This window comes from Thunnus maccoyii, chromosome 1, assembly GCF_910596095.1.
Source record: "Thunnus maccoyii chromosome 1, fThuMac1.1, whole genome shotgun sequence".
Classification (NCBI taxonomy): domain Eukaryota; kingdom Metazoa; phylum Chordata; class Actinopteri; order Scombriformes; family Scombridae; genus Thunnus; species Thunnus maccoyii.
The window spans coordinates 36,826,412-36,853,176 of NC_056533.1; the positions used below are offsets into that span (position 1 = coordinate 36,826,412).

A 26,765-nucleotide genomic window follows, 5' to 3' on the forward strand; every position below is an offset into this window, starting at 1 on the left:
TGTATGATCTCATTTGTCTGTTTTTTGCTTTTATTTTGAAGCACATTGAGTCTATGCTTGCTGTATGAAATGTGCTTTATAATTCAATTCAATTCATATTCATCTGTATAGAACCATTACATACAAAAGCAGTTCAAAGTACTTTACATAAAAAAAGAAACAGCAAAAATGTGCAAATAAACACAAACAACATGTATACACATAAAATCACATACAGAAACATGCGTGCAAACAAACAGACGCTGTGTTCATTTAGAAAAAAATGAATGAAAAGGAAGGTTTGCTTTTACAAGAACAGTGTTGCAGTGAGTCTAAGTTCAGCAGGCACACTGTTCCATTCTTCTGGTGCATAAATACTGAATGTCATCTCACCAGACTGTAAAAAGTGCTCCAGGCACATGGAGGAGATTTCCACCTAGTGACTGCAGAGATCTGCTGGGGTTATACACTGACAGCATGTCTGAGAAGTACTGTGGAGTCAGACCAGCGAGTGCTTTGTAAATCCGAGAGGTAGGATTTTAAAACTGTATTCTGAAAACAACAGCTGGTGACGGATCCAAAGGACTGGAGTTATACAGTTTTTGTCCTGGTTTGGAACTCATGCGGCTGAGTTCTAGATAAATTGCTATCTATGATTGTGTTGTTCGGGAGACCTCATGAACAGAGAGGTGCAATATAATCCAGCCGGCTCATGATAAATACATGCATGAGTTTCTCAGACTGGGGGAAAAAGAAAAAAAACCTCTGATTCTGGAAATGTTTCAGAGTTGGAAAAACTTTTGGTGACGCTGTTATAAATAAACTTGACTTTCATAAGGATTTGCGCTGCATAATAACGACAGTGAGATGCAGTGTGTGCTTATAGTCGGCTTCATAAAACATTACAGCCGTATTAAAATTTTATGAATGAGTGATATTTCTTCCTAATGTTAATGTTCAGGCAGGAGTTGGATAAGATAAATACATTAAACACACATGAGCTATGTAGATATTCATTATTCTTACATTACTCGTCTCCACTCATTTGCATTTTACTGTGTTTTCCACCTGTTACGTAAAATCTATTGTCTTCATTAATAGCTTCTGCCTGTCTGTGCTTATAATGGCCATTAGTCACCACACAAACACACTAAAACCCAGAGGGGCTTTCTTTGGTGTGAATCAGTGCAATAAAGATCATTATGAATGCTTTAATGAAGTCTCTACACTTATGTAACAGTTACCAATGTGTGACTAGTGTCTGTAAAGTTTGGATCAAAGTAATAATATACTGTATATACAGGACACATGAATAAAACCAGGAGGATTTAATGAGCATAATTAACAGAGGAGGGACTGTTCAGTAGCTCCCTGGTGATCTATTATCTTAGCACACAATTAATTTCCAGCCTGTGCTGAGGAAACATCTAGACAACTGTTGGACATTTATTTGACAGCTTTAGTTACTTTTCAGATGAGGATTTGATACAATGGATGATATAACAAGCTTTTAAAATACAACACATTGTTAAAGATGGAACCAGTGGTTTCCAATCTTTTTTGGCTTTTTCACATGTCTATGAGTTGTTAACAGCTCCACCAAATAGTGATTTTTCCCTCTAAACTTCTCACATGCTTTCATTTTAATTAATGTTCAAATGATCCAATATTTCAGCAAAAATCAAAGATTAGAGAAAAAGTCCAAAAACTGAAAACAGATTTGTGTATCAGAACTTTGTTTTTTCTTCTTTCCTCTCCCATTAATCATCTCACCACCCCTCAGATTTATCTGCTGACCCTTTGGAGGGGCCCGACCCCTTGGTTGGGAACCACTGGACTAAACTAGCTAACTGTATATAAAGTAGTGTAAACTAGCTCCACCTCCAGCAGCTACAACAGTAACATGCTGCTCTAACACTGATGCTTCACTATTAATAATCTAATGATGTCATATATAATAATATATCAGTCAGGGGGACCAAACCACTACTTTTACTGCAATACTTTAACTACATCAAGCTCATAATACTTATGTACTTTTACTGCAATACTTTAACTACATCAAGCTCATAATACTTATGTACTTTTACTGTAGTAGGATTTCAATGCAGGACTTTTACTTGTAATGGAGTATTGTTACATTGTTGTATTAGTACTTTTACTGAAGTAAAGGATCTGAATACTTCTTCCACCACTGGAAAGGGATTCATAAAATTAAGTGTTACCGAAATTGTTGATAGTTGCTCACTCATTAGTATTTTCTACCAGTTAAAGAATTTATTAAGAATTTTTACAAATTATCAACTACATATGAACCCAAATATAACAAGTGGGCACTTACCAACTAAAGTAACTTAAAGGAGGTTCACAGTTCTTCAAGTGCGTCTTAAAATAACAGTCAGGTGTCCATATGAGCAGTGAAAGAGGTTTTCCTCGCTGTAATCATTCCTCCTGTTCATACTGGATATTAAAAGCTCCTTCAAATGTGCTTTAATGTAAGTGATGGGGGCCAAATGCATGCATTTTAGTGCAAAAATGCATTTAAAAGTAGATGTGAAGCTTATATGAGGCCTCAGCAGTCTGAGTTAGTCATATCAAGTGGATATCTGACACATTTACAGTCTTTTTAGCATCAAATTCCCTCTTTGTGTTTCCTTGGACAGTGTTTCCCTGTTGAGCTGCGGTGGAAGTATAGTAACAAAAAGAGGAACTTTGGCACTAAAAAGACTGTAACATTGAAAGATATCTACTTGATTTGACTCATTTGGACGCTGAAGCTTCATATTAGCTTCAGATAAACTTTTAAATACATTTTTGTCCTCCATCACTTCCATTGTGAGGTCATTATGAAGGGATCTTCTAATGGTCAGTATGAACAGAGGAGGAGGAGGAGGAGCAATGATTACAGCAAGAAAAACATGTTTTAATGTTCATTTGGGCTCCTGACTGTTGTTTTAGGACAGACTTAAAAGATGATGAACCTGTACTTTATCACTTTTTGCACCACTGAAAATGTCCTAAAAATGAATCATTAAATACCTCAAATTCCCAGGAAATGATTATAAATTTAAAGGACCTGTAAAATAAAGCATTACCAAAATAGAAATTTCTTCATTTAAGTAATGGAAGCTCATTCTGTCTCAGTTAATGGTTCGTTCACAGTGAGATGTTTTCTTTAGGGATGCAGCAGACCATGTGAGAGTTTTCCAGTCAATAACATCATTAGTTTGTACAAAAGGAGAGAACAGGGACGGGAGCAGGACCGGCTCCTCCGGCGGTTAAAAGCCCTCCTGCTGGACATCTGATTTATCAAGCCTCACCCAGTTATGAGCCTGTTAAAAGATGCAGCGGCCAGCAGAATGGCTAATGTAGGACAGGGCAGAACTAAGGCCGTCTTCATGTTTAATGATGATGAATATTTCATGGCACACGCCTCCAGTGTCTCTATTTCGATTTGGCAACGAACCTTGGGCCATCTGCCTTCATCGGAGAGTTAACACCTGTTTAACCTGCAGAGGGGCTAAACCACACTGAAATACTGATGTACAGGAGGAACCCACAAAAAGATTATTCAGATAAAATGAGGTGGTAGACGTTGTATAAAAGGGACGCAGAGCGAGCTCAAGGTTTTTTTATTCTATCGCCTTCAATTCTAATGAAATGTAGACATTGTAGGGCTTCGCTTTGTGCACGGTGCGTCAGATACTTTGAGATATGAGGGTTTTACAAAAGAAAAAGCTGTGTAAATGAAGATGTCAAGAGGATCATTGTGGTGGTTCTATTGTACAGCAGCTGTTCTCTGTCCTGTTTCTAAATAAACAGAGTTGAGTGGCTGCGAAAAGTGTGAGAATGTGAGATAAATCCTCCTTTTTTGGGGGGAAATTTGGGCATTTGATCAACTTAAAAAACTAAATATGGGTCCCTGTGCACAAAGCGTGCAAAACAGTGATCTTGCAGGTCACGCTATGTGAGATGGGTCTAAAAATATTTCGGTCACAATCTGTTGCAGAGTTTACAGTATCGGTTTGAGGCTGTGCGATGAATGGTTGGTCAATCATAGTGAGCATAGAAAAACAAAATGCAAGTAGAGACGCCATCAACTATTATATATTTAAAAATGCAGCAGAACTAAAAAACTTTGCCCAAAGCTCTGGCATTGTTGTTTTTTATAAGCTTGATTAAAAAATGGTGATTACAGTATCACGTCGGCCATTATGGTAAATGATAAATGGACTGTACTGGTATAGGTACAGGTAGGTATAGGTATAGGTAGGGTACCATGCTAGGTCCCAACCGGCCCATCAGAGGAATCTTACCATTCACACACATTCATACATTGATGACACAGTCATCAGGAGCAACTTGGGGTTAAGTATCTTGCCCAAGGACGCATCGGCATGTGGACTGGAGGAGCCGGGAATTGAACCACCATTAGTGGCCACAGCCACCCCATATGTTCTGCATCGTTTCATGTCGTATTGTTTCACAGTTTGGTCTAATATGTAGGCAAATAAGTAAAGAATAATTAATTTAGCAGTTTTAAAAAGTTACAAAGTGCTTCACAATAAAAAACATTTTGTACAGACAGGATAATAACACAAATTAATTCACTCTAAAACAAAGAAACACATACATAAACGCAAAAGTTATATCCTGCTGGTTAGCGACTAACCAGCCGTGAGCAGGAAAGGAATAAATGGTTGTGATTCTCTGAGCAGCATGATGTCACCTCTCTGCTCTCTTATTAGACTTACTAATGTTACCAGCAGCTCTGTGTGTGTGTGTGTGTGTGTGTGTGTGTGAGGCAGTGAGTTAGCCTGATGTTTATACTCGTTGTGGCAGCTGATATATGGAATAAACCTCAGTCTTCCCTGTTACAAGTCCAAGCAGATCCAAGCAGAAAATAAGCTAATTTTGAGCAGAAAAAGTAGTTTTTAACACACAATATATTGTTGTTTTAACATCAAATGCCCAACACAGACCTATGTGATTATGTGTACAGCGTAAAAATGATTTGCTGTGTAGTTACTCTGTTAGAAAAGGCAGAGAACACAATCAGGTCTTGAGTTGGATAGATATTAAAAAGGTTTCTTGATGCAGCACTCCACTGATTTTACACATCAAGATCAATTTAATCATCATGAGACGTATTACTCCGCCTGTGAAAACAGTCGTATAAAGTCCTTTGTGTCTCTGCAGTGAGCTCTCTAAAGTCTGACACCGTGTCCGAACTGAATGTGACTCGAGTGAGCGTCAAAATCAGTTTGATTGCTTTGTTTTCTATCGGAGCGTCCTGACCGGCGGTGAGTGACGCAGCTGTCAGACGTCCTGTTTCTGTTCACTTCCTGTAGCTCGTGTTGAAAGTGCTGTAGGACGTGGTGTCACGGATGAGGAACAGTTAAAGCTAAATCAGGTAGCAGCAAAGAAACATCTAAATATCACAATAAAAAAAAAGTACAAACGTAGAACAGCAAATACTCGCCCATCTTTTACCTGAGTGGTTATATATGATCTTGAATGCACCGCTGATGCGTATGCAGTTACGTAAGTGCATGTGTGTGCACATCCTGCACTTATGTTAATTTTTTTTTTGTATATCTTATAAGGTTCTTATTAGTTTAAATCAGAATTTTAATGTTTTATGCAGTTTTTCTTTTTTTTTTTAATATTTATTAATCATTATTGAATTACCCCTGTGTGCGTATGTGTGCTATAAAAATGAACTTGCCTTGGTGTATGTAACCCCATTAGAAATCTGTGATGTCATGAAGCAATAGTTAAGCAACCACCAAGAATTTTCCAGCTTGAATCTTTGCTATAGTTCCAGTATTTAAAGAGTTTCTGCACATCTTGAAGGTTTTTTTCATTTCATTTCCATTGACGAAAGTTTTTGCAGCAATTTATATATTTTTTAATGTAAGGACATAGAGTAACAATACATGAAAATAAAAACTTGAACTGTTTTGCCCTTAAAAAAAAAAAAAACAGAGCAGCAGCAAATATTTTCTGTAACTGAAGGACTGAAGGAAGCTGGAACTGACCTTGGTTGCAGAGTGAACCGAAGAAACCGGAGAGACACTCGCAGTGGCCGGTGACATGGTGACACGCCCCGTCGCTGTGGATACACTGAGGACAGGACTGGCTGCAGCGGTGGCCGTAGAAACCGGGCGAACATGCTGCAGAGGACACACACACACACACACACTCATTGTTAGAAGGATGTGGGTGAACAGTGTGTGTGTGTGTGTGACAGAGAGAGAAAGATCCATGTCAGAGTCGAGGAGGGGAAACTTCTGATTAGTTCTCTGATTAGTTCTTTGATCATTTTAATAATGAATTTCATGGTCCAGTTAGTCCCAATTTAAACCCCCGTCTATATGAAAGCTTAATATCTGCTACCTATATATTTGTGCGTGCGTGCACATGCAAAAGTGTGTCCAAGAAGCCCTCCGCCTCCTCCCTCGGGCTGCCCCCTTGTTGGCTGTATCAGCTTTGCTTTGTTTTCCTTCCACCACTGATTCCTCCCTCCTACGTCTTCCTCAGGCCTTTAAATTTGTTTTAATTGATGTTCCTCTAAGTGGGAAGACAAGCCGGTGCGGGCTGGCCCAACGCTTCTCTCACGTTACAGGATTTTTCCTAATTAAGATAATTACCTAAACCGTGAACCGAGAGCTTTTAAATTCATCAACCTGATGCAAGGGAAGCAAAGGAAAAGTGGTGTGTGTTATATATATACACACACATATATCAATAGAACAAAGCAGGCTTGACTTTCATACATGTTAAACACACGGTGGATCTTCTCCTGAACTGTCCATTATAAATTAACTAAAGATGAAAAATAAACCATGTAGTTGCAGGATAAAAGCTTTAATGTTCACAGATTTTAACTGTACTGTAATTAAGTGAACAGTCATAATAACTTATTGATTAGTCTGGTGTCTATTTGGTTGTTTTCAGTCTTAAATCTTAAATAGTGAAACATGTTTGGCTTTGCAAAGCTACCAAAACAGAGCAACCAGGAAGTTAGTCATATCAAGTGGATATCTGACACATTTACAGTCTTTTTAGCATCAAATTCCCTCTTTGTGTTTCCTCGGACAGTGTTTCCCTGTTGAGCTGCGGTGGAAATATAGTAACAAAAAGAGGAACTTTGGCACTAAAAAGACTGTAACGTTGAAAGATATCTACTTGATTTGACTCATTTGGACGCTGAAGCTTCATATTAGCTTCAGATTAACTTTTAAATACATTTTTGCACAGAAGGAGGACTGTGGTGCAACTGGTCATAGGTCATCATCCATTATCAGACCTCCACAATTAAATATAAAGTAGAGAAGACGCTGACTGGTGCCATTAAAGGCTTTTAAATAACTACAGGAGATCATGTCTCAACAAGATTAATGGTGCGTTCCAAGTCAGAGGTCAGAAACTGTAAGAGTTTCCTCACAACAAAATGCAAAATGTAAATAATCAACATGGCTGACTGCGAGAAACTCCTCTCCTCACGGCAGGCAGCGTACGACTATCTGCAACGTCAGCAGAGCTTAATGAGAAACATGAACGAAACGGAGGAGGATAGAGAGGTACGAGCCTGTCACAAAATATTTAAATCAATTTTTTTGGGTAGCAATACTGAAGGCAGTGATATTTGGCTTCTTCGAGCTCTGGTTCTATTTGAGTCCAAAATAAATATTTAGAATTGTGAAAAAAAAAAAAAAGAGAGACAGAAAAGAAAGATAAATATTACAGTCAATATTCTACCAAGTATTAGTAATGTTACATGTTTCTGATATTAGTGAGTGACATAAGTAAACATTGTTCATTGTGAGATTTTTATTACTTTAACACCAGTTGAAACGTCTGTGCTCGCTGCCGTATTATGTGCCGTCAGAGCGTCTGCTTCTCAGTGAAGTCGGGATGAAACTGGAGTTTCACAGTTGGAGCTCTGACTTCGAGAGCAGTTCCATCAAACTTTTTCAAGTCGGAGCTCAGAAATTTTCAAGTTCTTCTCGAGTTGTCTGGAATGCATCATACGAGTCTACAGCTTGGATGTATTATAAGAGCTGGATAAGGCGCTGCTGCTCAGCCTTGCAGCCAATTTTTCCCAGTGGTCGCTTGCGGTATTGCAGCAGCCAAAAAGCATTTTCCTTTTAACTGTGCTGCATTCATTTGTTGGCTGGAAAGACGATCAAATGTTCTGCTATGATCAAGCTTTCAGTCATAAACCCTCTAAATCCTGCCTGCAGATCTGAAAGGGTCAGAAATCCATCCACACTTGTAGTATAAAGAACAACTTATGAAACCAACATATTTCAGCTTGTGGTCTTCATCAGAGTCAGTATACAACACAACACCAAGAAACAAAACCTCATTTACAAAGGTTAAAAAATAAATAAAAGACAACCAATCATATACAAACACATACGTGCTAGCCAATGAGGTAGTCACATGTGTTTTTTGTTTCACACTCATCTAATTTAAATGCTCTTTGTAGTGTGTTGTATACTGACCCTGATGAAGAAGTTGAAACACGTTGGTTTCATAATAAACTTGTTCTTTATGCTACTGCTGCCTGAGTCTTTCTTTCTCCATTCACCTTGGAAGTAAGTACCAGAAATCCCTGCTCTGCATATCATAGTGTCCTTTTTATATAGACATTAAGGTAATTTCTGTTAAAAAGCTTGTCCATAAAAGTGAAATTATAACAAACTATAAATCCTTGTTTCAGCTCAGCACACATGTACATCGCAGTACATTGAATGTAGACATTAAAGGGGTTTTAGAGAGATCACATTTCCATGTAAAGGAGCATGTAATCCCAATCTGAAAGCAGGAAGATTATTATCTCATTATCTAGAGGATTTCCATTACTGATGCAAGAGCATGTCTGACCGTTATTCACAATGAGTACTTTGATGCTTGAGTGAATTTGACTTTAACATATGTGTGATGTTACTATGTTTTGGCCTCATCCTTGCTGCAATAAAGAAACTACAGTATATGGGGGATAAAATATGTGTGAGCGTATCTGGTTTCTTTACTTCGTCTGCAGTTGGTGCCGCGGTAACCCGGAGCGCACACACAGGCACCGTCCTCCGGCGAGCACGAGCCTCCGTGCTCGCAGGTGCAGCTGTAGGAGCAGTTGGGTCCCCAGCGTCCCTCCTCACACACGCTGTCACAATGGACACCTGCAGAAAACACACACACACACACACACACAGATTTTAGTCTGAGGTAAAGCAGGAGACTTTGTTCTGAGCTACGTGGCTTTAAAGTGAAGTCAAACTGACTTCTCTAACTCCACTCACAAAGTTTCAGATGTGTCACTTCAACTTGAAAAAAGGAGAGAAAAAGAAGTGCAAAAAGTGGCGGATGAGGGAACATTAGAGGATACCGTTTTTAAGCACCTACTCAGAGATGGAGTTAGCGGGGAAGGAAATAGTGTGAAGGAGACGTAAAGAGTGGAGGGAGGTGACAGATAAGAATGACAAAGATACTCTGCAAACCCCTCGATATTCTTCTCCCTGTTAAAGGATAAAGCTGGTGATAGTCTGCATCTTTTTATTGTCAACAAACCCCATGAAAAGAATTAATCTACTAACAAGTACTGTGGATCTTATTCCTCTGTGCTGTAGAGCTCCGTTGTTGTCCAAAAAACTATTAAAAACACATCAATGAGTCACACAGCTGCAGTGGGTGACATGTTCCTTCATTACTATGAACACACACAAACATTCATCCGCTGCTGAAAATAGTCCCCAACAAATGCACTAATGTTAATTTAAAGTCTCTCAGATCAGCTGACCGGTGTCTCCTGGATGTTTCCAGAGCTTGATTTAAAATGAAGGGAGATGGAGCATAAACTTTGGAATAGTTTTTTCAATCTTGCTTATTTGATATTTAATGTTTTTAATGTTTAATTTAACTGCCAGACTTTGTGCTGAAAACAGACGTCACATAAGTTATTTTATCAACAAGAGCAAACTAAATACTTCCTGCAAACATACTGCAATAACATTAAAGTTTGAAATATAAATAAGTTATTTCATTTAATACTCTCAAACCAAAGCAGGAAAGTCCGCAGCTGTTTATTCTGTATGAAAAGCTTCTTCAGTGCAGCAGCACCTGAAGGCAGCAGGACAGATATGTTGATAAATCTGCAGCCGCGGCGCCATTACGCACGGCTGTTCACTGTTATTACCTCCATTAAACCACCCGATGTCACCAGGCTGCTATAAGGTGAACACTCACACCTGTACGCACGTCAGGCTGGTCGGTTATAACTCCGTAATCTGCATTTTTATGCAGGAGACGTCGGGTTATCAGAGCTCCTCACTGCCTCCTTTCCAACTTTCTTTTTAGCAGAAGTAGCGTCTCATGTTTTATCCTTGAAACACACTGCAGTGCAAACACTGAGTGTAACATTAATTACTAAACTATGTTAACGAGGTGAGATACATTAGAATTATGGCTATAACAGTGTCGGCGTCAACAAATTTATTTTTTATTTCTAGTTGTTATATTAACTAACTGATGATGACAAAACCTGCTCCGTCTGTCTTTGACTGCAGATTTTGGTGATGTGTGTTCATGTCGTGATGCTCAGACGTTTCCTGAAGAAAAGCCATCATGCTTAACTGTGATTGGTTAAAACAAGTAAGGATCCTTTAGATTTGGTTATTAAAGAATTGTGTCCCAGATAAGTTCTGAGCAGGACATTTGACTTCCTGGTAGACAAACTATGTAACACACACAGTTTCTAAATGACCTCGGACATATCTGAGTTTTTTTGTTACTTATCAGCCAACACATGCACTGACACTGATACATCTTCCACCTGTTGTCACCAGAAAGAACTGTGCAAACAAATGATGTAATTATTAATTCTCAAATTATTATCTGCTATAATGTATTATCTATGAATATAGCATCTTCCTGAATTGCATTTTATCATTTGTGTGGATTTTACTTCATGTTTATTGGTCCCTGCCTGCTGCTACAGACTACATTTTCCAGACTCGCGTCCACAGTACACCTACAGTGGCTGGCATGAAGGTGGGTCTAGCCCCTCTCTCACAATGCTTATGTGGGAAGATATGAATACAGATGCTCTGACTGTTAGTGAATTCAATGTAGATCCCATGAAATTGATGACAAGTGGGGCAGACTGTCTGACAGATCAAGTGTGAAATATTTCAAATGATGCTATAGCACGGCTACGGCACTAGACTTTCTTAGCAAACACCAGCTCACTTGAGAAAATTAACGAAGAGGATTTCATACTCGTTATGGAATTTTCCATCTTTAGAGGTTACAAATTGGGTTACATTGGGTCAAACTTGGCTTTGAGGTCACACTGTTCATTCTTCTCCTTGAGACTTCAGCTGTCTGTGATGTTTTGGGGGAGGCGGGAACCTCTCTGATAGAGGGTATATCAGCATTTCCATGGTTACCAAGGTCAGAGGAGGCTTCCCTAAACAACACAGATGGGTGGATGACACAGTCAGACGCTCAAACCAAAACTGCTGAAACTGCACGCATCATGACTTAAATGGTCCCTTGTTTAGAAACTAGTGAACCAATCAGACTAATTTTTCATATTGTAGGCTGATAAAAACGAGGACTCGGACCTTCAGGGGGCAGAACGGAAACTTGGCCGAGTGCTTCCATAAACATTTTCAGCATTAAGACATCAAAAGTCTCATGTGCGCCTTTCTCCACTGCTGACCATCACTCAAAATATCCACAACAACACTAGTTTGGATGAGAAATTGGAATTAAAATGCCTTAAAGCCCACCAGCCAGGGGATATCATCATCACTCATCAAACTGAGAGAGGATTGCAAAACATGAGAGCAGCATGAGACCATCTGGACAATGGGCGTACTGGTCCAAATTGACAGTTCATACAGGAGCTCAAGTGAGCATCATAACAAACAAGTCACATGTATTAAACTGTGTGGAAAGCGTCTCTCTTTTGGAGACTATGTGTGCATGAGACACAGTGATCTCTCAGGCGGAACAGAGGTTTTCACACAGTGACCCACCTGATCGCTGCAAAGCTGGTTGACAGCTCGCTCTCCCTGCAATTTGTCCTGTCGTTCCCTACGTCTGACTGTGCTGTGAAACTAATGAGGCCGTAGGAAAAAAAGCCTGTAGGAGAAGTCTGATCTGACCACACTGAGCTTCATACTGCTCTGCTCTGTTCAGTAAAAGGAGGCTTTTACTGAAACCCGTCACTCTGCTGGGAAATTATCATAACAACTCCCATGACGACATCTGAGTCAGAGGGGAACTTTTTCCACCTTGAAGAGGATGAAATCTTTCGCTTCTAATACCACGGGACAGCCGCGACTCAACTTATTGGCCACGCTGTCCATCGAGAACCAGCTGATTCAGCAGCTACATGACTTCATCCCCAAAGTCATCAAGAAGTTACCCAGAGGAAGAACTGCTGCGGCCTGCCTTTCTCTTCAAGTGAGCCGTCAGCTTCGGTGAATGAAAACATATTTTATGATCCTGCCTTTTGTGGTGCTGGTCTGTATTTTTGCGCTGGATTGATTGATATTGATGGTGATGAGCGTCAGTGTGTCCATGCGTATCTATTAAAGTTGTTGTATTAATGGATCTGTATCCCTAAAAAAAAAAGTTGTCTTGTGTGCTTTGTTATGTGGCCTTCGGTGGTGTTGAGCTCTTTGCTGTTCGCTTATGGTCCTGTAGGCTCATTTGTTCTGAGCTTCTCTCTCTCAATCACTCGCTCGCTCTCTGTCACACACACACACACACACACACACACACACACTTCCTCTGTGTGTGTGTACAAGACCTGCTAGAAGCAAGTTGTTGTTGTTAAAAGTGTTTTGTGGAGTCATTCATGGACCCATGACGTGTTAAAAAAAAGCACATCTGTAGTGAGAGATAGTACTGTAGTTCTCCTGGTATCTGTTGAAGTGGTTGGCGCCCCACCAATTTTTTTACATATAAAAAAGCCACTGAATCTGTCGCTGACATTAACATTCAAAACTATGCAAAGTAGCTCATACAGAACCAGTTTTACACAGACGCTTCTTCTGCTTCTGTGAGAGTAAATGTCAAATTTTAGGGCCCTTTCACACCTGAAAGTCCGAACCAAGCTTCATGTTTTTGTTGCATTGTAAACATTTGATCCGGTCAGTTTTGGTTTCTTATTGCACTAAAGAACTTTCCATCTACATCCTGTCGTCATCACCTATGCAGGCTGCGTCTCCCTATACATGATATTGATTTGTAGACAACATGTGTCTGATGTATCCTTGTCGTAGCCTTATTACCATTTGAATTAAAGGAGAAAAATGAATGAACAGATTCATTTCATTGCCACTATACTATATTATTATATGATTATACTATATATACTAGTTTCTTTATCTTCAGGTAGCTTTGCGCTCTCGTCCTCTCATCCTCTCTGAAAATACCTAAAAGTGTCGACGTTTTTATGATTTTTTTTCCAGTTGACTTTTTGTAACGTCATCAGAATATATTTCAATTAAAACCTCGGTCTCCTCCTCTCCCCATGTGCTTTTCTGGTCCTATCAGAAGTTCCTGTAATCACTCTGAAAGTCTGCTGAACCATCCAAGAAATTGTCAGGATGTAGCATTTATTTTTTGACGCAAGCATACAAACAAAAAGTGACAGGACAGGCTTGACAAAACAAAAAACAGACGATCCAGCAAACTGAAAAGCAGACCTTAAATACAAACTAAACTAATCAGGGAACGAGGAACAGGTGACTAGACACAAGGGTAGGCTGGGAGTGATTGGCTGAGGAAACGCAGGACTAACGAGGGTGATGCAGGGCAGGTGAGGGAAGGAGCACACGATCACAGGAAGAGGAAACACAGGGGAAACCAGGAAACCAAAACACACAATACTCTAAGCTACCGGAAACCCAAAAGAACACAAAAAGTCCAAAAACCAAACAAAGTCCAGGTAGGATGTGACAGAAATGTTTTCACACTAGAAAAGAACCAAACCATGGTTCAGTTTGATCCGGACCAAGATCACCTCTTTCTGTCGGTCTAAGGTTCGGCTGTTTGGTCTGGATCGTGATCCGGGGGAAGTTTCACACCTGTAATGTTGGTTCGGATCAAACTGAAAAGCTTGAAAGTCCACATCGAACAAGGTACGTGTGAAAAGACCTTAAGACAAAAATCTTAATTCCCTAAATTCTGCCCGGGACTTTATGCCCTTTAATCATTTGCTGAAGTGTCTTCTTCTTTCATCAGTCTTGCATTTGTGTGTGTGTGTGTGTGTGTGTATGTGTGTGTGTGTGTGTGTGTGTGTGTGTGTGTGTGTGTGTGTGTGCATGTGTGTGTGTGTGTGTGTGTGTGTGTGTGTGTGTCCTAAGAGGCAGGAGTCTGTCTACACAAAAACTGGCTTGCAGAACGGATCAGAGCCCTCGCTGCTCGCAGGGGGACGGTCTGGAGACTGCAACGCCCGAGAGACTGACGTTACATTCATTCTTAGTTACACTCACCCACACACACACACACACACACACACACACACACACACACACACACACACACACACATCTAAATATAGAAACAGACAGACAGCAGGACACACAGACAGAGTAAGTATCGAGTATGTGCAAATACAGTATTTCTCTCTCTCTCTCTCTCCGTCTTTCTGCAGCCTGGCGTATCTGCAGCTCATTAGAAACTTCCTTTGACATAGAATATGAGAGAATATGAGAGTGGAGCGCAGGCAGCCATTATTACTCAATTAATAAACTACCTCTGAGCCATAAAGTGAATGAAAATCAGAAGCTCTCTTCCTAAGGCTGTGGAGTTAAAACAAAAGGGAAAATGGAGGAGAAGATACGGAGCAGAAAAAAGGCCAGATGTTAATCCCTTCTATCACCTCATCACATCCTAAAGTTTTTGGAGAGTATGTTGCTACTGGAATAATCATTTCCCATGTGACAGCAGCGTTGAGAGAAAATTCGGAAAGCAGATTTGACACAAATCATATGAATGTTTCTGACCTAATTCAGTTGACGAGACACTTAATGTAGGAGAAGATAGTCTAAAACAAAGGAAAGCAAACACTTGGAAGTAACTTCTTTGTGTCTGGCGCTGCTGCATGTATATAATATATGTACTATGTCTTATTTCTGCTCACAAACAAGTGCTGTGTCAAAGTTTCATTCACTTCTATTAAATCTGAGTATGTACAGTAGTGTGTGCACACTGGGAGATTTATGGGATTTTCTTCCTATCTTTATTCGAGAACGTGGTTTCTTGATTTCCCTCAAAACTCTGCCCTCATACTCAGACGGTCTCACACAGATTTGCTCTGCTCCTGCTCGAAACTGTACGTCTGCACTCAGATATACTGGTTAAGTCCTCCTGCTTAAACCCTTCATCTTACATCCAGGCTGCTTCTATGAACTCCTGAAACGTCTCCTCTCAGATTTCTGCTCTTGCTTTCGGATTTTCGTGCAAATTTACCAACAGAATGCCGGTTATGGTGAAATGATCACTGCAACCTCGCAGGTGTGTCTGCTTTACTACTTAGAGTGTCCCTTTAATCATGCTCATACACTCCCTCCCTCCAGGGTTTTATTATATTTACTTCCCTTCATTGCACGACTTTTGGAATGAAGGAATGGTTGATATAAACATTAGTTCCCCAATTTTTTTGCACTTCAACAACCTTTAAAATACTTTTCAAAGTTTCACTGTGCAGTACATCTCTGCATGTTCTGTTTTTAACAAAGTTCAGTACTTCATACTCAATGCAATGCAATTCCCACAATGCAATGCACGAAATAAATAATAATAGTGAGACAGCTTGAGGGACATCTCTGATGCACATTTCATATACTTTCCTGTTATTATCAAGTGCATAAATGTCTTTTATACTAACTGTATAAACAGTACAATATACAGTTAATACTGCTTCAGTGCACAGCTGTGCACCAGGGGTGTAATCACCCACCTGCCTCCTCTCTGCTTAATTAAACAAATGGTCTTTTTTTTGGTCATTAGATTCTTTTATTCTTGACATAAAGTTCTCAAAGATTTATTACGCTGTTGGGAGTGAAAGTAGGGAGACAGCACATTTATTAAGGTTCAGGTATCTCCTCTGCAGTGAATTGTGCCTTTTTTTACGACAGGATGTTCCTTTTTGAAAATGACTGCAATGAACAAAAAGACGAGTCTCATCTATCGACACGTACGTTACACACTCATATTCATGTTACTTCTCATCGTATTTGCAGTCTGTCAAAGTGCTGTCTAATGCTAGCATCCCATAAAATGTTAAGGCACTACAGTGGTATGACTATATGACCACACATTCATTCAAATGTTACATGTGTATCCTCTAAAAATGGGTTTTCCTTGTCCCTTTCCTCGGCACAGCCATGTATGTTTTACAAATACCTAAAATACTAATGAGTCTGATAGTATTATAAACTGCTGCACAGTGTTTTGGCATCTGATACGCCTTTAAACACATGTAAATTTATCTTGTAATGTCTCATCTGTACCTGAAGCAACACACCAACACAGCTGTTCTCCATCTGAAGGCCCGGCGGCACAATCTAAAGTTTATTGTTCTCTGTATGTATCTAAATTAGCCTTTCTAGCTCAACGGATCAATATTTGAAAAGAGATACAAGACAGAAACAGCTCAGGTGAATCAAAAAGAAAACAAATCATAATTTTCTCTCTTTGCAATTTCTTGTATAGTTATATTGAGATTAAAATGAATAACAAACGGTCTAATGAAGCCTTATTGTTTTCTGTTTTCACCCACTAGGAGCATAAAGGATCATGGGAAAAGACTCACAGGACTAATCTTCATCCACGGTCATCATCACCCAAACTGTAATTACATGGATTTATCTGTTTCAGATTAGCATATACACACCATGTTTCTTTATTTCTTCAAACCAGACTACTAACCTTTGATCTAAACTTTGATCCAAATATATTAATCAATACATTGAAGTTTCTCATAATATCATTTCATAACTAGTTCTCCCTTCTGGCAAAACACCCTTTACATGTTAATCAGTGTATCAATCATTGCTCATCACGACTCTACTGATTGACAATTAGTGGGTAAAATAAGCAGAGCTACATCTAGAACATGGCAATTAATACCGCTGCTGAGGATGTTAATAAAAAAAGGTCTCGCCTAAAAAACACGTAAGACACACGTGTCTGAGAGGAAAGCCGAGTTTCACTTGAAAGAGGCTTTATCCACAGGGAACCTTTGAGAAGTTGAATTATTGAAGAGAGCTGGGCTGTCAGAGTCATTCAAGCTTGAATCTCCATCAGTTTTAGAATTATAGGTTTGAGTTTCGGCGTGTGTCACATTGATTAGTTGTCTCAGTTCATGTCATGGTGTCGCCTGAACCGCCTCCCCTCTTCCATCGGTTCGGCCTCAGACTCTTTTGTCTTCTCTCTCTCTCGTTCCTGCTTCACCTGCCCTCTAATCTGTGTCCCAGTGCAGCGACTGGAAGTGGATCACAAAGGTGTGTCCTTCAAAGGACCTAAAGGCCAGACTGCCAGCATTTATTGATGTCCATCACTCACAGCTTCATGGAACACAAACATTTCAATTTTAAACCTGCATTAACTGATTTTTTTGGACACTTGGCGGCATCAGAAACAAGTTATGAACACAACACTGACATATCATCAGCTTTTAAGTCAATATGCTGAACTCGCTTATTTCCACATCCAGCAGTTACGGAGCAACATTCTCATTAATCTGGAGTCGTGTTTCTGTCCACCTGGTGAATGTAAGTCCAATATTCACTCTCTTTTAGCTCTGTTTTTGTTCTCCACCAACTCCTGAGGGAAATATCTGGCTCTTTAGCTGCTAAATGCTCCACTATGTTCACCAGCTAGTCTACAGCTAACTGTGTCTGTTTGCCGTTTGGTGCTGAGCAGGTAGTGTACAGCGGCTTTTTACAGCTTTTTCTCTGAAAACAGCTGCCTGCTGCGGCTAAAAACGACGCTATGAGAGCGCTGAGAGTGAACCAGAACGGTAAAGTTGCAGCCGGACAGATAAACAACGAGCTGAAACTCACTATAAAGCTCCGTAAAGCCGAGAGGAGCTGCAGAGTCACTGATAATTCTCTGTAGGTTCATCACTACGAGCCAAACACATTACACACTGACAGATCAGACATTATTATTATAAAAATGTTGATTAAAGCTGCCTTAAGAAATTAGTTTAGATATCCAACCCACTGACTAAGTGATGCACATCTAAAAGTAACCCCAAGTGTTTTTATATTGAGTCTATATTCATAACCTTACTGTATCAATAATGATTGAAGGACCTTTCCAGTTCAATTACAGATATATCAGGTGACACAGGTCAGGTGGTTCTGAGGAGAGAGATGCTCTAATGAAGGTTTGTGTGGATTTAATGGATAGATGCTTCAGTAACGTTTATGCTCCACTGATGTCTCATTTTGTGAGTAAATTTGGCTTAAACCTGCATTTTCCAGAATGTTCTTCAATATAGCTGTGTTATTGTTAAAACAAGTTCTATTTGAACTGTGTGTACTTGGATTTTACCCAGAAGTTGTTGTTCTTCTGCAGCAATCATTGCTTATCGACTTTGGACTCCGGCAGGCCCAGAGGATAATTCTACTCTTCTGGAAAAATGTGGACTTACTTTCTGAAGGAACGTGGACAAAGGAACTTGCAGCCTGCGTCGCTCTGGAGAGACTGACTTACAATATATTGTTAAAGTTAGAGACAAGAACTTTTGGAAAATCACACTTTGCTGTCTTGTTTTTTGTTTAGTTGTGTGTTTTTTTGTTTTGGGAGTGGGAATGTAACACTGTACAATGTCTATAACTTAAAAACATAAGAACAATATATTTTTTAAACTACGGTGCATTTGAGCGCTCCTTATCAATCATTTCCTCACTGTGATGCTTCTTTCAAATGATCAATGAAGTATCAAAACAGAGACAACTTTCATTATACACAATTATAGAGTATGATTTGTAATTTTTCACTTTCATGCAGGCACATGAAGGAACATGACATGGACAACTGGTAATAGTGTGAAAGATTAGTGATAAATAAATCCATTTAACTTTCCTTTTAACGCCGGGTTTCAATCATCTACCTCCTGCGGCATCTTTTCATTAATTAGTCTGGTTTGTGTAACATGTATATTTAGCTGTGACGGATAATCACAGGAATGCAAATACCTGGTAAATGTGTTATTTCTTGATTATCTGAGTTGATGAGGATCCACTAAGAATTGATTGGTGCATAATGGATTGTGGGATACTGAGCGCTGCAGGGGACCCATTACTTATCTTTTTCAAAGTTCAGAGCCTTTACAAATTTAACAGCCTTGTCAGCCTTTTATCACCTACTTGGTTGGATTGGTTGGATGCTTGGTGATGTAGTGACCACTCAGAGGGTTAGTTGGTGACCTGTTGTAGGTAGCAAGCTAACCACTAATTCACTAGCTGGCCCAGCTGGGCTAATGCTAGTCTGTTTTCTCTCTGCTGTTGTGTTTACTTCCCTCTGGCATTTTGTTCAGTAGAAGGTTATAATAAAGTTATTCAAGCTACTGAGCTTGCTAACAGTCGGTTATGATGTGATATGATTTACTCAGACATAAAACAAAATCCGAGGGATAACATGTTAAAGTGAAAACATTTCTTTCCAACATGGTCCCAAAAAACATTTGGACCAAAAGTTAGCAAACTTGTTTTCTCGTTAGCTTATATTGGTCATTAATGGAACAATAACTTCACACAGTTTATTCAAAAGACGTATTTGTAACATCGACTCCTGTCTTATAACACACTGCAAACTGTTGCTCTTTTGTGGAGAAGTTTTCACTCTGACAGAGGAGATTATATAAGAGTGAATGGTGCAATACAGTTGATAAGCTGTGATAGCTTCCTCTACTTTTAATGGAGTCCTGTTCCCTCAAAAGGTCAGAACTGTCAGGACGGTTTGCTGTTGTTCAAACGCACAAATTTGCAGGTTCACTAGAATTTAACTCAACAAGAAAAATCTGATTTACTGTACTTCACCCCTCTAGCAAATTCACTGATTGGGATTTCACTGTAATTAATTATATTTGCTGGTGTATCCAAGGTTTTCTAAATGTTTTTTTGTTTGTTTTTCATGTTTGTACTGTTACCTGTTCTCATTACATTTTATCTATGCTGATTTTTTTGGACTTGTTCACCTGATCTGACTGCCTGTCAATTATGAGGTGGTTTATTTGACCTCTAAACCTTGTTGTAAACTGACTGAGACTCCACCACTGTGGTCTCTGTGTCTGCATTTGGAAAATCAATTCAGTGCCAATCGGTCCCGAACTCTGGCTGCACCACTGACCTGTCCAACCTGCGAGACAGCGACATAAGCCGGTCACTGGATCGCAGCCATCGGCGTTGACACAGTCACATCTCTCTCTGCAGTCCAGTCCGTATGATCCCTCCTAACGACAGCAAGAACACACCAGACAAATAAAATATAAATGCAAATAAACTGTGTTGTCTATACGAGGCATTAATGTTCTCATTAATTGTAACATACTAGAGAATTGGTGTTTTATTAATTCAGTTAAAACTAAACAAAGATTAATGAGCCTCCACCTCTTTGAACTACAGCGCTTTCCTGCATGTGCCCAAGCGGGTGACTGAACAATAAATTCATATTTAAATGAAAGAAATAATGACTGTTCAGACCACTCACAGGACACGGTAAGTCGCAGTATTCATCCCTCCAGCCCGGGGAGCAGGTGCAGGTTCCATTGACCGGGTCGCAGGCCGCCCCGTTGGCACACTGACACGTCTGATTGCAGCTCAGTCCCCAGGTACCACTGGAGCACGGGATGGAGCAGTCCACGCCCTGCCAACCTGGACAGAAACACACAGACGAGACGGACCATCAGCACATAGCAAGGCTGGAATGCTATTGTGAATATCAGTGAAATTGTAATTCCGGTTTGTTACAATTTTCATAGTTTTGTTCATAATTTATATCGGGTATGATAACATTGTGCTCACCAAACTAGATCTGGAAACGCGGTGACATCCAGAGAATAATGTGATTACTTTTTTCAGTTACAGTAGTTTAAGGGATTACAGTTTGTTACAGTTTGTTTGCCGTCTTACTGCTAGTTTGATGGAGTATACAGAACATCATCCCTCTAAGATTCCCAGAGATATCCTGTTTGATTTGTTTGATATCCTGTCCTCTTCCTCCTCTCCATCTGTATGCATTCATGTCACATCAATGCATGTCACTAACTTGGCTTCTTCCCCGGAGTTTTTTGTGCTTTCTCATCTCGCAGGAAACCCTGGGTTGCAGGCCGAGCCTTCGCAGTCCTCTTGGCGTCCTTCCCTGGCTGTTGCTACTGCTATTGTTCTTGTTATGATTGTTTGATTGCTGTTATTCTGTCCCCCCCCCCCCACCCCCCCACCCCACCACCCTTTCTTTCTCTCTCTCAACCCAACCGGTCGAGGCAGATGGCCGCCCACCAAGAGCCGGGTTCTGCTTGAGGTTTCTACCTGTTACAGGGGAGTTTTTCCTTACCGCTGTCGCCAAGTGCCGCTCATGGGGGAATTGTTGGGTCTCTGTAAATTAAAGAGCACAGTCTTGACCTGCTCTATGTGAAAAGTGCCCTAAGATGACTTTTGTTGTGATTTGGCGCTATATAAATAAAAACTGATTGATTGATTTGCAAAGACCAGACCTTCTTATGCTTCTTTCTTTCATGCTTTGCTGATTAATTTCTCACCCTCTTCTGCTACTGTCTCCTGTGGTGTACCCCAAGGCTCCATCTTAGGCCCGATTTTATTTTCATTATGCTTCCACTGGGGCCAGATAGAAGAATAAACATCCATTATCACTGCTACGCTGATGATACGCAGCTGTACTTAACTAAGTTAAACATACATTCTTTAGTCTCTGTTAAGTTGTCTTAAGGATGTGAAATGCTGGAATTCCCAGCTAAGAGGTCCTTCTTATGGGTTCCAAATATTTCAATATAGCCAGTTCTCTGTGGTCTCTGTCCTCAAATCTCAGTAGACATGCCAGAAATCTGCGAATATCAAATTAAATATTAAATTAAGACTTTAAAATTAAATAAATTTGGTAATTAGCTATATCTTTTTCCACATTATGTTGATAGCAACAGCAAGACCTTTTCTTTCTTTTGTAGATCTGGAGACCGTCTTACATGCTTTTTTTACCTCATATCTTGAATACTGCACCTCTCTTTCTGTGAGAGTCTTCCAGAGCCTGCAGCCAGTTCAAAATACAACAGCAAGGCTCACATCTTGATTTTACATCTTGCATTTTGCATATAATGGTACGCACCTTAATGTGAACATTTTTGTATTTATTATGTATAATGGGAACATTTTGGTATTTTTGTATTTATTGTTATGTATATTTTATTCTCTATTTATTGTGCAAACTTGTCTCTTGCACCTGCGTTGTGTAGACAAGCACAGTCCCGCACTGGACTCGACTCACGACCTCGGACATGGGAGGCCGGTGCACCAGCAAGGAGGCTAAAACCCATGGGCGCTAGTGTCTGTCACCAGCACGTCTCTTGAGGTGTCGGGGAGTGAGGTTTACTCGCTGCATAGCACTGTACCCGCTGGCTACCGTCACATTGGTGCCAGCGTCAGTCCTCAGATCCCCTGATCAGTTACTCCTCATTATTCCATGTTCTCTCTAGACAAAATCTAAGGGTAATTGAGCTTTTTCCATTAATTTATTTTTGTTTTAATTATCTAATTGTATTTTGAACTTCTCTGCAAGGCACACCTGACTTGACTTGACTTTTGACAGTATATTGAACTGCATAGTGCTTTAAGTCCAGCCTAGTTTTGTGACTCAGGTGTTTATTCAGACATGAGTCATACATGAACATCTAAAATCACATTTATGCAGCAAGGTGCACTTTGCAGCATCTTATCATACACAAAGTTTTAATATACACTAGTAACACAGCCAACACATGTTTGATAACCCTTTACACTCGGATTGAACTTCTCCCTGTTAAGTTTTCCCCTCAGTAGCTTTAAATGAAAAAAAAAAGAAATGAGGGTTTTTACAAGGTGAAGACAGACACCCACTTGGTTTAGCCAAAGCTCTCAGGCCCCTGGCTCCGCGCTCTGCTTCAGATGTCTCTCCACTTAATTACCCATGTTCCCAACGAGGTTCTGTGGCCCATAAATATTTAAAGATGCTGATATTGAGAGATATTAAGGAAGTGAAGTGGAGAACAAAATATGAAACGAGATAAAGTTCTGGAGATTGTTAAGGGAGGAACTTTTACACTTTTTTGGAGGGTCAGGAGTTTTCACAGGTGAGTTTAGAGAAGTGTTTGGGAAGAAAATAAGCAACTACTACTAAAATAATGATCAAGAATAACCAAAATTTCTCATTTTAAACATGGCAATGAGTCTAAAAATGAGTAAAACATTGTGAAAGTAAAACTGATGACAATAATGATGAGTTATTCCTCCACAGGAAATGAGAAAAGCAAGAGGCAGCAACGGAGGCGAGAAATGTTTGTGGAACTGAGAGCAAAGCTGTTTATAAAAAACCCCAATTTCAGACACCACAGATGAAGCTGCTGAAAAGTCCTGCCAGAAAATACAAAGTGGAAATCAGTCTGCTGAAAGGAAAAAAAAAAAACACTCCTTAACCACTTAAAAACACCTGTGGGTGTTGTAATCAATAAAAAACGGTGTTATATCACTGTTTGGTGTTTTCAAGTGTAATGGAGTTTTATGGCAAAAAAAGATTTGTAGCATCTGGAGTGTTTACGGTAAAATGTGTGAGTTTTGGTGTGAGATCCTCCAAATTTAAGAGCAAAACAAACTCTGAGACGAGTTTTTCCTTCCACAATAGAAGCAAACAGATCTGAAAGCACTGCGGGTACAAGAGAGATTGTGCTTTGAATTACAGCAGCCGCTGCTGTATTCATACGTCCAACTTTAAAAGAAATGGTCGACAGGCATTCAGAGAAACACGGCCTATCAAAGCGAAGAAGAGGGAGATGAGGAAAAGTATGTGTTGCAACTCTGGGTCATATGTTTGCTGTGCAGGATTTTATTTTTTTTGACACACCTCTCCATCTCCCTGCTTACTGTGTGTGTCATTGTGTGTGAGCCAGATGAGCTCGACATCCAGCCGTCCTGTGAGCCAAAGGATTGCCGGGTGCTGATGTGCTGATTGGCCGGTTGATAACAGCTCTGCCACACATAAAGCATCTGAATGCCGCATTCGTGACGCATCATTTGCATTGTAATTACGAGCAGCAGAGTTGAGGGAAAAAAAAAATTCACATCTGCCTCCTTGTTGTAATTCTGAGCTGGAAATATCAGAAAATTGTGACAGTAGTGACGGTGAAAACTACAAGTGTCAACAGACCGGCGGTAAAATGGCTAAAAAAGCTACCATCTCTGACAGTTACATTTAAATAAAATACAAAAAAGGTTGTTGCTGCTAGTGTAAGAGTGCTCATTCTTACCTGTATGACTGTGTGACTCTCTCTTATCTTGCACAAAAGGGGATATACGCTCTTTGTGATTTTTATACTGTTATGATTGTGGATGTCGATGTTAACGGTCCAAAACTTGAATTGAATGTATGTAAAAATGCTCCCCTGCAAATCAAAATCCAGGGCTTCATCCTTCTTTGAACGCTTTGTTTGCATAGTTACCTCTACTTCCTCCTCGTGATGATGTCAGATTGTTCGCAAATGCCCACAATCGGCCATCCACTCTAGGGATGTGTATTTGTATTTGTATCTGTATTTGTTGAAGCAGTAAAATTATTTGTATTTTTATTCGAATAAAACTAGAAAGAGGCTTAAAAATCCTGTTTTTGTTTTTATTACGCTTTTAATTTTAGAAAGTTACACTAAGTGTTCATGAATAAACTACCTTACGAAGGAGGTCCACACATTGGGTCTCAAGCAAAACTTTACTCATCACCTCATTGCAGATACACCCATAACACAGAGACAGCACACCATGTAACGAATAGGAAAGAACCTCAAAGGTGATTCTTGTTTTGCACTTTTCATTAATTGCCTATTTTTACAACCTAACTTTGTGGTAAGGAGAAGGGGAACAACAAGTTCTGGGGAACACCTCCAACTGCGGGAGTGATGTCCAAATAAGGAAATGCGCGTCATGTAGCAGGTGGATGTGACTCCCCTTGTTGAGACCTGCTGACGGACGTAACAGCGGAGCAGAGGAGAGACACTGACATAGCGATATTTGATGTTTGGTTTTTTCTTCCCAAATACAAATAATTTTTAAAATATTTGTATGAAACAAATATTCGTATAAACCCCACTATTTGTGCTTTGCTGAATAATGTATTTGTATTCAGGCACACCCCTAGTCCATTCTGTAGCCTTTGTTGCTGAGGTTGTTGTTAAGGTTTCTCTATATGTTGTCTGCATTGTCCACTCGCATATTTTGGATCTGATTTTGGGCTCAAACATGCATGTTTGTATTTGAGAAGTTTATATTTAGTTTAAAGAACAAGAAAAATAAGTGAAATCCTGCTGTTTGTTTACAAAATGCTTCCTGAAACTAACCAATCAGAACACAGTGGGCTCATTGTAAATTATGCAAAGATATTCCAGGAGAGCCCCAGAATATAAATATAGACCTGGAAACATGCATGTCCTTTTTAATGTCTGTTCTCTGTTGCACTGTGGCCCATAAGGTAGAAATGACAAGATTGCTGAATTGAACAATATTAACACTGATACAGTAGATGCAGCAAATGTAAAAAGGCTCAATACTTTGTTTGTATCTAGTTTCACTTGTAAATAAACTGCTCCAAACAGGTAACACAGCTCAAGTAGCTACTTTAGGCTAATTAAATGGTGTGACTACAAGGTCAGCAATGATAATGTGTCAAAATCAGAATAACTCTCAACAGATGACACCAGCCATGAGAGAGACTCTCTCATCTGTGTGGAAGTGTGCTAACCCTGTAATTTTGTAAATATTAAATCTAAATAATTACACTTGCTGAGCACTGTGTATTTAGAGTAGAAGCAGTTTTTTCTTTTCTAGGAGTGAGATGTGCTTTTTGTTTAACCCATTTTTACCTTGTATAGAAAGCTGTAATTTATCATAGTTATATTTCTGTTCAGGGAAACTCGTTAAGAGATCTTTTATTTCTTATTTTGTTCATTCGCCACCAGCAAAGTTTTGTCTGTAAAAAACTGCTTTGAACTTCAATTCCAACTGTGCTGGGGGACATAACATATGTTAAAATACATATATGTTACACTAAATAGGGAAATTTCACCACTACATAGATCACCAATATCTCCTGAAATCCCTTGAACATGATAAATAAACGATCTCTAACAGTATAACAGAAGATCACAGAGCTGAACCGCACCTTCTCTGCAGATGCAGGAGCCGTCGATGTGCCAGCAGGAGATCTCGTTGTGACAGGAGCACGAGGAGGTGCAGTTGATCCCGTACAGGCCTGCAGGACAGCTGATAGAGCAGTCGTCACCCTGAACACAATGAAACACACAGACAGACAATGAGAGATGAGGAAACGCTCACACAACTGAGAATGACAAAGGGCTCATTCACTGATAACCAAAGAGTGAATGTGAATGTGTATATTAGTGTATTAGTGTATATGTGGGAGTGTGAGCGGTACATGTGGGTATATGCACCTGAAACTTGTATGGTGGAAAAATATTTTTACTTTTAATACTTTTT

General features: G+C 39.7%; 1 protein-coding gene and 1 long non-coding RNA gene across 8 annotated transcripts in view; one reads left to right on the forward strand and one right to left on the reverse strand.

Moving 5' to 3' along the window:
• The window catches only part of LOC121898175 (multiple epidermal growth factor-like domains protein 11), a 172,331-nt gene that overhangs the window by 20,660 nt on the left and 124,906 nt on the right, over positions 1 to 26,765 (reverse strand). For all 4 annotated transcript variants that reach the window (XM_042413091.1, XM_042413092.1, XM_042413100.1 and 1 more), the window contains exons 12-16: positions 26,431 to 26,551; positions 20,731 to 20,894; positions 20,371 to 20,473; positions 9,024 to 9,170; positions 6,021 to 6,155 (exon numbers count right to left, since the gene is read on the reverse strand). In XM_042413091.1, coding sequence (XP_042269025.1) covers positions 6,021 to 6,155; positions 9,024 to 9,170; positions 20,371 to 20,473; positions 20,731 to 20,894; positions 26,431 to 26,551 — 670 coding nt within the window. The remainder of the gene's footprint in view (positions 1 to 6,020; positions 6,156 to 9,023; positions 9,171 to 20,370; positions 20,474 to 20,730; positions 20,895 to 26,430; positions 26,552 to 26,765) is intronic.
• LOC121898204 lies at positions 13,910 to 18,895 on the forward strand. Of its 4 annotated transcripts, none has more exons than XR_006096379.1 (8): positions 13,910 to 13,951; positions 14,046 to 14,144; positions 14,370 to 14,597; positions 16,146 to 16,204; positions 16,611 to 16,667; positions 16,793 to 16,860; positions 18,338 to 18,466; positions 18,595 to 18,895. It is a non-coding gene; the product is annotated as an uncharacterized LOC121898204 (long non-coding RNA). The 4 variants fall into 4 exon arrangements; XR_006096378.1 differs by having other exon boundaries at positions 18,338 to 18,403; XR_006096375.1 differs by lacking the exon at positions 18,338 to 18,466.